The sequence below is a fragment of the Erpetoichthys calabaricus genome, chromosome 13 (assembly GCF_900747795.2).
Source record: "Erpetoichthys calabaricus chromosome 13, fErpCal1.3, whole genome shotgun sequence".
NCBI lineage: Eukaryota > Metazoa > Chordata > Cladistia > Polypteriformes > Polypteridae > Erpetoichthys > Erpetoichthys calabaricus.
Window position 1 is genome coordinate 145295333 of NC_041406.2, and position 15254 is coordinate 145310586.

General features: G+C 43.5%; 2 protein-coding genes across 2 annotated transcripts in view; one reads left to right on the plus strand and one right to left on the minus strand.

Moving 5' to 3' along the window:
- Positions 1–469: 469 nt before the first annotated feature.
- Positions 470–11118, minus strand: eny2 (ENY2 transcription and export complex 2 subunit). The gene is made up of 5 exons (XM_028790927.2): positions 10957–11118; positions 8014–8096; positions 6528–6598; positions 2114–2188; positions 470–764 (listed from the first exon to the last, which is right to left on the minus strand). Exons 2-5 carry the CDS (start codon positions 8079–8081, stop codon positions 688–690), a joined length of 291 nt encoding a protein of 96 aa, XP_028646760.1. The 5' UTR covers positions 8082–8096; positions 10957–11118; the 3' UTR covers positions 470–687.
- Positions 11119–13975: 2857 nt separating this feature from the next.
- The window catches only part of nudcd1 (NudC domain containing 1), a 74843-nt gene continuing 73564 nt past the window's right edge, over positions 13976–15254 (plus strand). The window contains exon 1 of the mRNA XM_028790912.2: positions 13976–14204. Coding sequence (XP_028646745.1) covers positions 14090–14204 — 115 coding nt within the window. The 5' untranslated portion in view covers positions 13976–14089. The remainder of the gene's footprint in view (positions 14205–15254) is intronic.

Sequence of the window (15254 nt, forward strand, 5' to 3'; positions counted from 1 at the left end):
AGATTGAAAGATGTCTGCTTCTGACTGTACACCATCTCCTGTCCCCGGGCAGCACTCTCTCTGATATTCATTCTCAGAAGGTGCTGGAGTTCTGGCAGCATTTACTGTTAAAGCCCACTCAGTCCTGGTCTTGCAAATAAACTAACAAATGGGCCGACCCCACTGCACCAAGGACCCATCATGAGCACCGCAGCCCTCGTGGGACCCAAGCTGACTCGGAAGGTCTATGCCATTTGGTGTGGTGTGGCTGAGAACTGTGCAGCCTTTTAACCGAATCTCCTTTGTGCGACTGTCTGCCGTAAACGCATTGTCGACGGCCAAGTCCGCAAGTCTGATTGCTCTGAACGCTGGTCTAGTCAGCGAGTCTCTTTGCACAGGTCTGTTTTGTTGTAATAACGCATGTCCTCGTTGGTTTTCCATACGCAATTCTCGCACCTCTCATGGGCCAAAGACAGAATGAAGGCAAGTCTTTGGTTGGACTGAAGATACAAGCCAACCAGCACTCATTTCTCGTTTTATTAGAAACTCCCCATGTTAAAGCAGAATAATTGGCATAATATCAAAACATACAGAAGCATTAAAGAAAAACATAACACGTGACAGTAACATTATGATGGCCATTATTGACAAGTTTGGATTCGCTTTGCTGAACCTAAAAAGTGGTATCCAGGTCAAACACTACCACCCTTACAGAGTGGCATGTTGAGATAAAAAGCTCCTTATTCTTTGTAAGAGTTCTTTCTTCACACTGTCTGGAACGAGCGCTGAAGAAGAAAAGAAAAAAGCATGACAGCAATAATCAACGCAACTCATCTGGAACAACAAATGAATATCAGTTGTACCGCAACAAGCAGTGGCCCGCAAAACAGCAACAGGTCTCATCTGCTTCACTCAGACAAAATGGCTGAACGGAGTCCCAGAATCCCAGCTCTGCCTACATTAACCCTCTGAATTTGGCAGGACGGTTTTTGGGGCAGCCGCATAGTGGCATATACCTGAAAGGCCGCCACCTATCTACTGTCATACCTCTGCTGACGTGATTAATGGCCTACACATATCTGCTATGCTACTCTACTCTTTAAACGTTGGCGAATCCCCAAAAGGCTGCTACATCTCTCTGTTGTTTAAACTGGCTGGGCGGCATATTGGCGTTCACTGTTTTAGGCTATGCCATGCAGCTAACACACTGCTGTCTAGTTACACTTCTGTGTTACTTAGCAAGTTACGCTGCTTTCTTTCTTTTGTTTCAGCTGCACTTCAGTTCTCTTTTTCTTTCTAAGTTTCCAAAAGAAAAAGAATTTTAGTTGTACTTTACCATGGGAGCAACTTAAAACAAAAGATGTGCAGAAAAGTACGAGCAGGCAAAGAGAGAGCTTTTATCTGCCTGCTCCACGGGAGGTTTCTGGCCTCGGGGCACATGCGTTACAGTGTGACAGGTGTACCGCCCCACCTGCCACTGTCCCCAAAGCAGGTCGTGTCACTCCCGAGGAAGTCTGGGTGCGTAACACCAGAAGTGAGAGCCCCTTCATTGAGTTACTGTCAGTGTGTCTGTTGCTTCAGTTATACGAGACTACCTCATGTTGCAATCTGGAGGAATTCTTCCTGTCCTCTCCTTGTCCCCTCTACCCACCTTGTGGTCAGGGGCCCGAGGATAGCAGACATCCACTTGACTACCTGCCATTTAGTATGCTGGGGTGTGTCACGTGCTTACCCTCAATCCACAAACCTCTGTCTCTCTCTTACCTACCAGGACTTACCACATACCTGTAGGGATCACACCACCAACCCCCTCCATTAACTTTCGGCCCACATTAGTATCTAAAATGTCTGGAGTACCACCAGCCTGCGGACTTTGCTCAGACAGGTGGCCACGCTTGCTGTTTTATTCACCACTACCTCCTGGGGATGTTCCTCACTAGATCATCGGAAGAGGGTAAAACAATGTGACAGACACTACAATCTTGTGGCACAGGATGCCAGTTAAAAACATGTCTGCATCATTTGTAATACCAAAAAATTAAATTAAAAAAATCTGGAAAGTAATTCCAAGAATAAAGACGACATTCGGCCCAGTGTAGCTTTGTTGGTCCAGGGTGCGAGTGATCAGCCTTACCTCTTCCTTTTGGAGTTATTTCTGCAACTAAGTCTTCAACCGTTACATGTTCCAGTCCCTTCTCTTTGATTACATCTACCAAATAGAAAAAAAATACAATTGAGTTTTTTTTTTTTTAATATACAATTTCAAACAAAATAAACTTTGCATAAATAATTGAAAACTCACAGTCAATGCTTTATGATCACAGTTTTAAGAAAGCATTAACAAGAGAACTGGAACAAAACTAACAAAGTCAATAGAGCCATTTATACACACAACTGCAAATCCTTTACTCAAAAAGAATGCTCCTGTGGTCCTTAGACAAGGAAACACAACTTAACTGGATGGGAAGGAGGACTCTGCAAAGAAAACGATCAAAATGAAAAATCGGCCAAACTCAAGAGGTGAATTAATAGAATGTGGGAAAATGGACTTGACCTTCTCCTCTTGACCAGTCCTGAGATGGCAGTAGTTCTGCATTCATCCTTTTCTCTTCTCTGCCACCCTTCACTTAGTCCAGTGGCTCTTAAGTGTAGTCCTGGCGCCCCCCTGTGGTTGTTGGTTTTAAATCCAACCAGCAGGTTTATTCTTCCTCAAAATGATCTCCTCGAATTAGCTGGTCTCCCTGTCTCACCCCCCAATCCACATTCAGAAAAGCAGAGCAGTGTGAATTTGAACATTTATGAGACATTAAGGAATATTTGTATTTGTACTGTAGCTTTAAAATCTCATCTTAATGTTATTCTGGAGAATCCCAGTGAATAATAAGATGCACAAGCTTGGTGAGGCTGAATCGCCTGTTCTCTCCACAGTTGGTCTAATGTTCTAAAAATACTTCACTCTCTTTAATTGTATTTCCATTTTTTTTGTTTTCTTCCATTAAATGTACTGCTCTTTAGGACTTGTAATGATTGGAATAACCAGAATATCTAGAAAAGTGGAATGAAAATCACCATCATGATGACGAGGAATATCTTTAAAAATTACATTTAAATTTCCCTATGTAACAATCATATATGCTTGGCACATTTTAATAAAAAAAATTACTAAATGTAGTTTAGTTTAATTTCTATATGGACTCTAAAATATAGAAACCAGGAAGTAACAGTTATTTTAATTAAGCTAAGAGACACAAAAACTTGCAGCCACGAGGTCCCCAGGGCTGAAGGCCGACTTCTACTTCTCTGTCGCACCCACAGTGTCGAAAGCAGTGCTGCGCCGAGCTGCAAGCACGTGTCTCGACGTTAGTTGTCAATGTCTGTAACACGCAAGAAAAGTGAAGGATTCATTTCTCTGTGCTTCACAGGTTGTGCCAGCCAGGAGAGAAAAGCTTAAAAATGCAGGCAGCTTTTACCATTTAGGACCACCGCTCCTCTTGCTAAACATTTTCTTCTGTAGGTGAACACATTCATCCTTCACATTTCCCACTTTTCATACATTTGCCGACTTCCAAAATGATATTTTACACGAAGAATTGGCCATAAAGATGTGAAGTCTTTCTTCCGTCTGCTCCAAGTTTACTTCAGAAGAGCGGAAGATGAAGTAAAATCTATATATATATATATATATATATATATATATATATATATATATATATATATATATATCTATATATAAAATTCTTTTCGCGTTTCAAACGGAAATTATGTATGACCACACGATATGAAAATTACCTATGACCACAGAACATATTATAATACAGGAACTAATCACTTTGTTTGTGGATGCCATTTTTATATCATCTTTACGATTTGTTATTATTTGTGTGCGCCCCGCGTCGCCCTCTCCCACCCCTCCTGTCTGTACAGTGCTGAGCCGTCCGCTGCCAGGCGCGTTCTGACAGAGAAATTTTATTTATTCGTCCACGTGTCTGTCGCTGAAACTGCCACATTGTAGCTTTTTCTTTGTTGGCAGTACTTGATAGTAGAAGAGATGAGGAAAACATCAGTCTTTCTACTTTTTAACATGGCCGAGCTGTAAACAATGTGAAGACGAGACCGCCTTCAGCTGCGAGGGGTCGTGAGAACAAAGTGGACGCTGGGAGGCGCGGAATGTCGGGCTGCTCCGCCGAGTCGAGAGCTTCACAGGTTCGGGCAGCATTCTCTCTTCTCGCACTGTTTGTGACACTTCAAGTCCCCTGTCAGCTCCTGGGAGAGTGGAAATCTTTGTGAATGTGTGTAATTGGCGCCATTGAAGCAGGACTCTGTTTGTAAATTGCCCTGCACAACTACTTACTGTCCCTTAAGGTGAGTTTGGGTCACTAAAACCCCACAACATTCAAGGTTGCTTTTATGATTATAGTTATTTTAACAAGTAAATCACAGGCATGTAGTGCAAGGTTGTCAGGCAAAAATTTGGACGATCACATAGAAAATGTAATTTCTATACCACAGCTGTTGTGTAGCGCCTTTCACAAGGGATCTACTACTTACCTGTTGTGTTATAGCGCCTTTAAAATGTAGTTTACCCGAAACCACTCCAGTAGTGCTCAATGTATCTTTATTTCTTAAATGTTAATGTTTTACTGTTTAATAACTTATAGACTACATTTTATTTGTTTTCCCCTTGCACTCGGTGAGTGCAGCCACTGGGTAATCAACTAGTATTTAATAAATATGAAGTTACCAAACTGGCCAATCAGAGTTGTAAGAGTCTGCGTTGGTGCGTCATGTAGTCCCATTTTGGAGGAGGTGCTCATCAGGCTATGCCATAGGCGAAGTGGTCTACAGCATGAAGTATAAATCAGCCTTGACTTTGGTAACTACGGACTCATCTGCATCAGCCCCTCATTGGATCTCCACATCACATGTAGCTTAAGGATTTATTTATTTTTTAAATACAGAATGTGGAAAGTATCAACAGCATTTTCAGTTTGATCACACAGAACACTAAATTATTTCAGGCAAATGTGCAGATTTATGTAAGAAAAGTCATGTGCTAGACACATCAGATTTTTTATTTCTTCTGTTCTCACTGGAGAGGCTTATTATATGTCCTAAATGCAAGAGGCAACATTGAGGAAAACCAATTTGACAATGTAGTTTAAAAGCATTATACTGTATAATGATCAGTATATACTCGTTCAAATCAGCACTCGTATACTCTTTAAAAAAATAAGATCCAGCTCTCCATCATCATCAGACACAATACAATAACTATATGCGTATTATTATTATTAGCACTGCGATGAAAACTCTTGTAAATCTCTTCCCAGTATCCAGCTGTGGCACTTGGTGTCACTGCTCCACATCCCCGCTCTTTTCCTACCCAAAGAGAAACTCATCTAAGAAATGAGGAGCCTTGGAATCAAAGGATGGAAACATTCGATCATCAGATTAGATCGCCCAGCACAGATTTTACACTAAAATGACCAGCAGTTGGCGAGCGGAGAGTCAGCTAAAATCTCAAGGGCTCTGGTCGTGTCCGACATTGTCTTGTAACTGACCAATGAAACCCAAAGATTGAGTTTTTGCTTTCGTTTCCTCCATTGTCAACTTGCCACAGTTCAACATCTAATGGACGGAGAGTTCTGGGCTCCACTTTTGTTAGTCAATTTCAAACCACTTTGTCTCCCGTTTGTTTAAGCAAATCAGTGCCCTCACGAATACTCATTAAGTACTCACTCATCAGTAAAGTTTATTGTGTCTAGCTGTGAACTTGTCACGGAGCTCTGAGACTGCACAAAGTGCTTTACAAAGCTAAAGGACATTGAAAGTGATGTCACTCAAAGATTGACCGTGAAAACGTTGAATGTTACCATCTTCAAAATCCACAAAAAGTTAACGTGAAGTCATAAAACTAGGATAAAAAAAAAAAGGCCGTGCCTGTCACATGTTCACCGTTAATATTAAGACAGACACCTTCTCCTGGGTTTACGGTGAAGGAGTGTATGGCATTTTGTTTACTGCGTCTCAGTTCTTTCCCATTCTAAATTAGTCGTCTCGAGTGTTCTAATGTTCTAAATGCTTTACAAGCAGAATACAAAACACTGAGTGCCCATTAATGTGATTTATTCCTTTTCTAGTAACTTCTGGCTTTGCACGTCTGCCTTGCTGACTAGACAACATGTGCACTTTGCTGGGACACATATTTACACTGCATAGATTTTGTGCATTTGTGAATTTCCCATTGGGATTAATAAAGTATCTATCTATCTAGAATTCTCTTTTTCTCCATTCATAAATATGAGCGATGTCATATTTCCTCTTTGAAAAGCTGGATTTCTTTTGATCAGGAAATGTTTTGAAATTCATTAAACACCGTAAATGGTTTACTGCAGCAATACAGCAGTTGCATGCATTTCCACAGATTTCACTTTAGCCCAGTTTCCTTCTGGGATTGTAAATGTCGACCGAACCTTAGGCCCAAAGTCAGCTTTGGCACTGAACAGGCCACTTACTCACATGAAAATCATTAAATAAAGTTAAATTACCTTTACAATGTGCCTTCAACTGGTCCCTCCATCCACATTCAATAAGCTTGGCCCGAAGCAAATCCTTTAAACTGTTGAGACAAAGAAAATGTCAATAAAGAAAGATTTTTTAGTACAATAATTAGCACAAACCTATTTTGTTCCTGGAGCTGACACAATGATACCAACACATACCGATATGGTGCAGATTGTTCAACATCCCATTTTGCGGCCATTTTTAATTAATGATTTCACTGCAGTGGAGTTCAAAAAAGGAAAATACGCAGAATCAAGAAAAACAGTCATAAAGCTAAAACCAGAAGTGGGTGATCTTCTCAAGATGGCATTCAACAGTTACAGCAGCTTTGTTTTTTAAAAGATGTCTAGTAATAAACACAGACGAAACAGTTCAGGATGGCACAGAGCGTGGCACACAGGATGGCAACGTGCCATGTGAAGTCAAATGGGACCACCTCAGCAGTAACTGAGAGAAGGTGACAGGAGATTTAGTGACACTGCACGTGTCTCTCTCCCTGTCCTGGGTTCAAAGTCTACGTATGTCTCAGTTTCTGGTGCTCTCTGGCTGATGAGGCCTGCTGCATCTGGTTGGCTGGTTAGTTTGTCTTTTTGGATTTCCTCACATACTTCGGCAGACATGTGTCGGGTTATGCTGGGATTCTATGTGTTGGCAAGTCCTGTGACAGACTGGTGTTCCTTCCAAGGTGGGTCTCTGCAAGACAGGCAGTCCCATGACCCTAAAGTGGTGGGATTGAGACTTCTGTGTTTAAAAGATAACCTCCTGTAAGGTATGACTGCAGAGATGATGTAAAGCTAGGAGGCACAACAGGTGGAGCGCATGTTTATCGCCATCTGAGGTGCGGACAATTCTGAACTACACCTCCATCCGTGGACATTACATTTTCATGTTACTTCTCCACAGCATTGTGAAGCTTGAAGTGGAAAATAATCCTTTGATTGTCCATTTCAGAGGGCAACACCACCCAAAAATCTGGTTGGTTTTGTTGTTTCGTTTTACGATTTCTGCTATTACTGAGGTTTGGTCAACTTTTCATTTCACCTTTAGAGTTAAGGGCAGAGTGGTGGCTCTGAGGGTAGAGATGTGCACCAGCAATCGGAAATCCCATAAACACCAGAAGTGACTCCACTCCATTGGGCCCCTGAGCAAGGCCCTTAACCTGCAATCGCTTCGCCCTGGGTATGACGTTAATCTGCATCAAGCCCTGCAAGGGGGTCCTCTGACTTACTGGGAAAACTTGGGGTTTGATGGCAGGGTTGGCACTCCAGCCACTATAGAAAACCTCCCACTGGTCCATTCCATCTGAACTAGTGTGGTGCTGCGGTGTCACCCATTGCATGGCTACACTCGGGTCCTAATCTGGGATCCTGTGGTGGTCTTCGCAACACGCTGTAATCAGCGCCTGCCCCCAACCTCTCTCTTTAGAGTTAACAAAGAACAATTTACTGTATCTGGCATGAAACAGCTTACCGTTCTCGTTCGCCCATCTCAATGAGCTTCTGGTTGATTGCTGCTCTCATCTGTGCATCTTTATTCATTTTAGTTCCTTAACCCTAAAATAAATGTGGAAGAAAAAAATAAATAATCAATGCATATCAGTTGTATAATTCCAAAGCATAAAAGACAAACAGCATCTCCTTAATTCTGTTCTGTGCGATGCTGAGGATTTTAACCAACTGGTTGCCAGTAGTCAGGATGAGGAGACATAAACCTTCCAAAATGGCCGCCTCCTCATTTCCATTTGAAGCTCAAGGCTGGTTAAAAACTAAAGATTTTACAAACCGCGACACGTGACTCGACTGACTGATGAGGGGCAGAGATGACACTTCAGTTCAAAAGCTCGATCCTTCATTGTTTCAGAAACTTTTGTTATCTCCGTTATTTATAAAATCAGGAGACTAATTTACAGCTTTTCCTCAGGTAAGAAGGTCTCTGGTATTGGGTTACCGGAGTCGGAGTGACAATGTACTACATTCAAATTGTAATGTGTTAAAATTTCCAATTTTACAAATACTAACTTAAATAAACTATTTTTGTCTTCTACTCTTGTGGTAAAAATATAATGTTTACTTTTGTTAGGCTTTGTTACTCAATGTTATTAGCTACATTAATAAATCTTCTAAAAAAGCCACAGTGGCATTACTGCAGCATTTAAACCCAACAGATTAAGGTGCCAAAAAGTAAGATGGAAATTCACACTGGCAGTGATAAAATGCCTCGTATCTGGTGGGCTTTCAGTCAACACGGTAAATAGACAACTGGTTAGAACTTTGGGGGTCCACCCAGACCTGTCATGTTTTTGATAGAAATGCTTACCTTTTCTAATCCAGACACCATTAAATGAAATTATGGATATATAACCAAAGCATTCCCAGTGTGTACAACGGCCTTTGCTGCTTTACGACCAATTTGAATTTATTATTCACTTCTGGCTGCAAAGCCCCATTTTCTGCAGCAATTCCTTAAAAGACCAACCCCGCTATCGCACTCAAAAGTGGCAGGGGCAGACATAACCCCCTCATCCTCTCCGCCCTTACGACTCCAAGAGGGGCCCGCTAGAGCAGAGGTTCTCAGTGTCGGTCCTGGAGGCCCACTGTGGCTGCAGGTTTTTGTTCCAACCAGCTTCAATTTTTAATTGGACTCCTGGGCTAATTAAGTGAACTGCTATTTGTCAAATTCTGTGTTTTGGGAAAAATGTAGAAATTAGAAGGTATATTAAAATGTACCAAGCAGTTATATTGGAACTAGTCATTTAGCCCGTTACAATAATGGGCGCTAGAACAGTAGTGCATAAACATTAGTAGGAACAGTCTATATTAAATAGCAAGGGACTTTGACCTCATTCTTTTTATTGGTCGTATTTTTATTTCTTTCAGCCTTTCTTTTGTTGATGTTTACTTGCTGAGCTGACCGTTCTTCGTGGGCTGCCGCCGTGTATTGTGTGTCTTTAATTTTCTGTGACAGTAATACTGTCTTGTACGTCCGCTGGCTTGTACGTCCGTAATATACCTTTAATTTTCTCTGGCGGTAATACAGGCGTGTGCGTCGGTAATATACCTTTAATCTCCTCTGACAGTAATACTGGCTTGTATGTGGCTGTAATATGCGTCATTGTATTGTGTACCTTTAATTTCCTCTCGCAGTAATACTGGTTTGTATTTCCGTAAAATGCCTGTAATTTTCTCTGACAGCAATATTGAGCATCGCACCGTGCCCCGCGCACGCGCACTTCACCAGAAGACACACACACACGGACACCTGGACACACACAGGGATTTTATTAATGAGGATAATGTATTTTGTTTTCTTTTTAACAATATTTTCATCTTGATTTTCATTCTGTTTTTTGCAGAGTGTTCTAATTGTTTAATTAATTCATTATTTTCTAATTAGTGGGTCTAACACTGAAGTAGTTGCAGCCTTTGATTATTCATTGTTGTTTACCTGGCTGTCTGCTGCTTGTCATTATTAAGATACAATGAAGGGAGCAAACTGCACAGAGAAGGGGCAAAATAGAATGAAATCCTATAATGCTATAATTAGATCTATAGCAAAAATAGAAATATTCCTAAATGTCTTATTAATGTAAAAATCATGCTGTGGTGCTTTCTTAATGTAGAATAAGATAAGAGAAAAAAAACAGCTAATTAAATGAGATCAGTGTTGCCTGGTGTTGTCACGGATTATGAATCTGGTTGGAACAAAAACCTGAAACCACAGTGGGCCCCCAGGACTGACATTGAGAACCCCTTCGTTAGAGGATTCCTTATCGCGCAGTCTGCATTGCGCTGCCGTCAATTCATTGGGCCGCTCGCTCCACAGCGCCATCGGGCGGAACTTTTCTACAGGACCTCTCGGTCCTGCCGTTATAATAACTGGAGAATCCCAGCGTCCCGTCCCGTCCTGGTTTCTCAGCCACGCCACGGAGATTTCGCGTCTGGACCCGCACAGGTTGGCCAGCGAGCGGCGCCAGTCTTGAACCTTCTCTCTCTCTCGCAGCCTTTCAATAAGAAGCCAAACCAACCCAAAGCAAAGCAAACCCGCCTGAGCCGCAAAGCGATGAAATATCAAACGAGAAACTGCCGAACAAAGCAGCGCAGGTTTAAGTTTCCCATCGTGTGAATCTTCATTAAAGAGACTCCAGATTTGCTCAACTTTAAACTAATGCAGTGAAGTGAGACGGCCTGGCGGAGTCACCCGATTTAAACTGCGTGCGTCCCGCATTACTGGACAAAAGTAGAGCCGTCGAGTTCAAAGCAGTAAAATAATGAGGCGGCGGCTCTCCGTTTACGACTAAACAAACCACCGAATCACCCTGCCCAGTTCACGCCAGCTTCGTAAACGACGCCCTCCGACTGATCGCACACACCAACGCATCAGAGGATCGTGGGGGAATCGGACGGCGGCGATTACCAGCTCGACTCTCCCTCGAGACGCCGTCACTTCTTGGAATTTCTGCTGCTCCTTAACTCCTCGATTTCCAGGGAGACGACAAGCCGATTGACATGCCGTGTGTCCCTCAGCCTAAAAGTCCCCCGCGGAAACACGAGACGAATATAAACGAAACAACAGTGCCGGATTGGAAAAGGCAGACTGCACGCTGGGAAATGAAGTGCGCGCTCTATCTCGGCAAGCGACTGCCTGGTTGATAACGAGCTCCGTTAATAGACTCTCCTTCCCGACGCCTGTCATTGCAGCGGATATTAATACGATTAGTGATCTATCTATCTATCTATCTATCTATCTATCTATCTATCTATCTATCTATCTATCTATCTATCTATCTATCTATCTATCTATCTATCTATCTATTATTATTATGTTTTATTATTGTGATTATTATGATTAGTGATTGTGACCCGCTGAACTGGCTACTTTGAGCAGTTGTTCAAAGCTGATCCTCCGGTTAGGATGTTGGACATCTGTGGGTCCACAGTTCTTGAGGCTGATCCTCCAATTAGCTGTCTCACTGTGATTGCACAGGTGGTGACCCAGCTGAGGGGAGGGAAGGCTGCAGGGATCTGTGGTATCCGGGATGAACTTCTCCAGGCTGGTGGTAAGGCTGTCCTCCTGGCATTGCAAGCAATCTTTGTTTCCATTTAGGAGACGGGCGTCATCCCGACTGACTGGACAGCGGGACTTGTCATCCGTATCTGGAAAGGGAAGGGTGATCGCCTGGATTGTGGCAACTACAGGGGGATAACGCTGCTCTCGGTGCCGAGTAAGGTCCTCGCTAAGGTCGTCCTCAATAGGAATCGTGATCACTTGCTCACCTACCAGCGACCGGAGCAGTCTGGTTTTACGCCTAAGAAGCCCACCATCGACCGCATCCTGGCACTGAGGGCTCTCATGGAGGACAAACACGAATATCTGCAGAGTTTCTTTGCAGCCTTTGTCAATTCTCATAAAGCGTTCAAGGGGCTGCTCTGTGGGACATCCTGAGGCTTCGCGGGATCCCCTCAAGGCTGCTGGATATCATGGCCGGCCTGTACACTGGTACTGTGAGAATCCTGGGTTCAGATCCTTTTTTTATTTCTCTTTGACTTGGACCTGTTCCAATGGACCTCATATCTGAGTTAAGGTGGTCCAACAGTCACAGCTCCAGGATCCCAGTTTTATTGTCTGTGTATGGTACTCCATCTGATTTCAACGTCCCAAAGACGTGTCTGTTAAGTAAATCAAAACTTTAAACTGAACCCGTGTCCCTGTGTTGCATGTGCCATACAATGGACTGGCACCCCTTCCATGGTTACCCATTAGGCTAATCAGACCTTGAAACTGGACCCGTGTCACTGCGTGGGCATGCGTCCCTACGATGGACTGGCACCCTGGCCGGCACCCCACTTACAGCACTGTGTGTCCTCTACTGGTCAGTGGCCCATTTGTGGACCCAAAGCGAATGATCAGGTGGCGCCAGTGGTGCTGTGGTGGGGGGTCAGACATCAGACCAGATATCCCCAATCAGTTGCATCAAGCCCCTTCATCTTCTTTCCCACTGAAAATACAGTAAAGCCCCTCCAATCGATGATAAATGATTTATTTAACCAACATGTACAACTCACAAGGAACCCCAAGGGGCACCTCTAAACCCCCCCGCTCCTTGGATTTCACATACATTTAGCAGTCACTAGAACCCCGCTCTTCAGATTTTTGTCAGTAACAGCACACAACAATCACCGAGGGGTCTTAATACCCTGATCCCTGAAAATCCTACACATGGGTCACAGGGGCTGGGTGGCTTCAGGCAAAAGATGGTTTTCTGTCAGAAGCCCTTGAGTCACCTGAGGTTTAATGGCGGCTCGCTCACACAAGTTATGTCAGCTTCTGGCTTTACCATTTATGTTAACTGGACGGTCGCTCAGGGTGGCAATATTCGGGTTGAGGGGCATTTATTAAAACAATAGAGACTGGCACACAAACATGTGGGCTCAATCCAGCGGCCCACCCCACCTCAACACACAGAGGCAAGCAGACAACATGCAAACTCCACAGAATGAGATCCCGGGCTGGGATTCGAGTCACCATGCGGCATCTCCACTGTGACGTTCGTGAGCTCAGAGCGCCATCCATGGCTTGTCGATGGTAATGCAGTTGAAGCTGCTTGGTGCTTGACTCTGTGCATTTAACTGGTTTAAACTGGTCTGCGTGTATGTCATGTGACTTGTATTACAGCTGTCCAGTGCCTGTGCTCAGGGAGGTGCGCTATATAGAAACAGATTGACAAATGACATTTTAGGTAAATCCTTTAAAGCTCCTAAATCCTAAATTTCTGTAGATAGATAGATAGATAGATAGATAGATAGATAGATAGATAGATAGATAGATAGATAGATAGATACTTTATTAATCCCAGGGGGAAATTCACAATTCACTGTATACATAAGTAAAGAGCGTGTTCAAACTTTAGTGCCACCCTGATGCCCCTGGTTCATATTATGTTGTTGTTCTTTGGTCCTCACTTAATAATGATGTCATTACAAGCGACTTGTAGGAAAATAATGCTAATTGGCTGTTAATACTGTAAGTTGATTATTTTTAATGTCATTACTTACTTTTAACTACTTACTTATTTTGATCTATATCAGTGGATACACAGGGCCGTCTTAACGTATGGGCACAATGGCCACTGGCGAGAGACCCGAGGAGCCTAGCAGCCCACAATGTTTCTGATGCCTACGTGTTTTTCTGTTTTGTTATCAAAATACGGACCCCTAGTGCACTGCTTTACCCCGGGGTCCTAATGTGCTGTTAAGATGGCCCTGCAGATACACTCCAACTACTCCCTCGACCCTGCCCAGGATTAAGTGGGTTAGGTAGATGGATGGACGGATCATCAGCGCATAAAAAGCGAGCCCATAAAAAAAAAAAAAAAAAAAAAAGAAACTACAAGTTCCGAATACCACCGAGAGGTCCGTCATCTAAATGCGTCCGTAGGTAAACGGAGATAAACAGGAAATCGTCGGCCTTAGCCGGTCATTTCATTTTCTGACATTGCGTTTGCTTTGTTAAAAGGGGGACACGCGGGTTAGAGAACGCGTACAGCAACATGGCAGCGTCCAATTACTCCTTAAAGGTGGACAGACACTTGCTGGACCCGAACTTCGAAAGTTACCGCCTGTCTCTGGACCCCCTCCCGATGTACAACGTGGAGCTGGAAACAGGTGAGTCCCACGGTCGGCCTTTATATAGCGCCTTTCCAGGAGGAGTGTGTGCTGCGCTGCGGTGCTCTGGCAAGAGTTTGGTGTCATCTTAAGGCTGGCGACGCGATAAGCGTTACACAAAATGAGCGGAGAAGCGACTGACGTGGGCAAAATTAAGGCAGGTCGGGGGACTGGGGGGCGTCTGATGACATCCCGATAAACCAGCAAATTCAAACAGTTGTTAGAAGGTCTGTAGACACCCCGCTGCTGTCTGGCAGATCGTCATTCAAGTTAGGGTTAGTGTGCACGAGTGTTTAGGGGAACTGAGTGACAGAAGCAAGCAGTACAAAAAATAATTTAGTGGGTAAAAGTCGGCAAAGTCCACGCACGCACTTCATGTCCTCCCGTTATGCCTCACCGCGGCAGAACTGCATTTGCCCCCAGGCGGACATTTGGCTTTTTTACAGGAGCGCTTTCTCTCTCTCTCTCTTTTTGGGACAACTTTCTTTTTTAGACTACTAATCACTTTATTTAATTATTATTAATGGCAATGTTAAAATGTGGCTTCTGGCTTGCTACTATTAATCTTAAATGCATTTTTAAATTGAAGATCTGCTGCTGTCATCGTAGACACAGACCCGAGCGGTCCGCTCCTATAAACTACTTTTTGGACGAGCTCGGAAGTTATTACAGCGTGAGGTTCAGAGGAATCTGATGGCCACCAGCGCCCAGAACATCGGAGAAAAAGTTACCCTGCTTTAGAGCTGCGATCACCGCCCACTGCCGGCAAAGAAGGGAGGAATACGGAGGAGCAAAGATAAAAGTAAGGTGGAAAAGACGCAGAAGTGGCCTGTCTCCATAAATGCGGAATGTTTTAAATACGTTTCATGAACTTTAACGTGTTAGGACGAGTCTCGGACTGTTGTTGGTACTGCGGCGTTTGTTTATTGCGGAATTCCATCTTAGTCGTATTTCAGATGCCATTTAACGCAGGGCAGTTTTCATCTGATCAGACCGAGGGGCGAGAACAGGAGAGCGTCTGGAGACTTACGAAGGAGATGCGAGCTCATG

Bases quoted from the DNA above. Each gene is read 5' to 3' on its own strand.
- eny2 (XM_028790927.2), bottom strand. From the start codon at position 8,081: ATGAATAAAGATGCACAGATGAGAGCAGCAATCAACCAGAAGCTCATT. The intron at 6,599-8,013 runs GTAAGCTGTTTC...TTGTCTCAACAG, and splicing joins GAGATGGGCGAACGAGAACG to TTTAAAGGATTTGCTTCGGG. The intron at 765-2,113 runs GTAAGGCTGATC...TTTCTTCTTCAG, and splicing joins AATAACTCCAAAAGGAAGAG to CGCTCGTTCCAGACAGTGTG.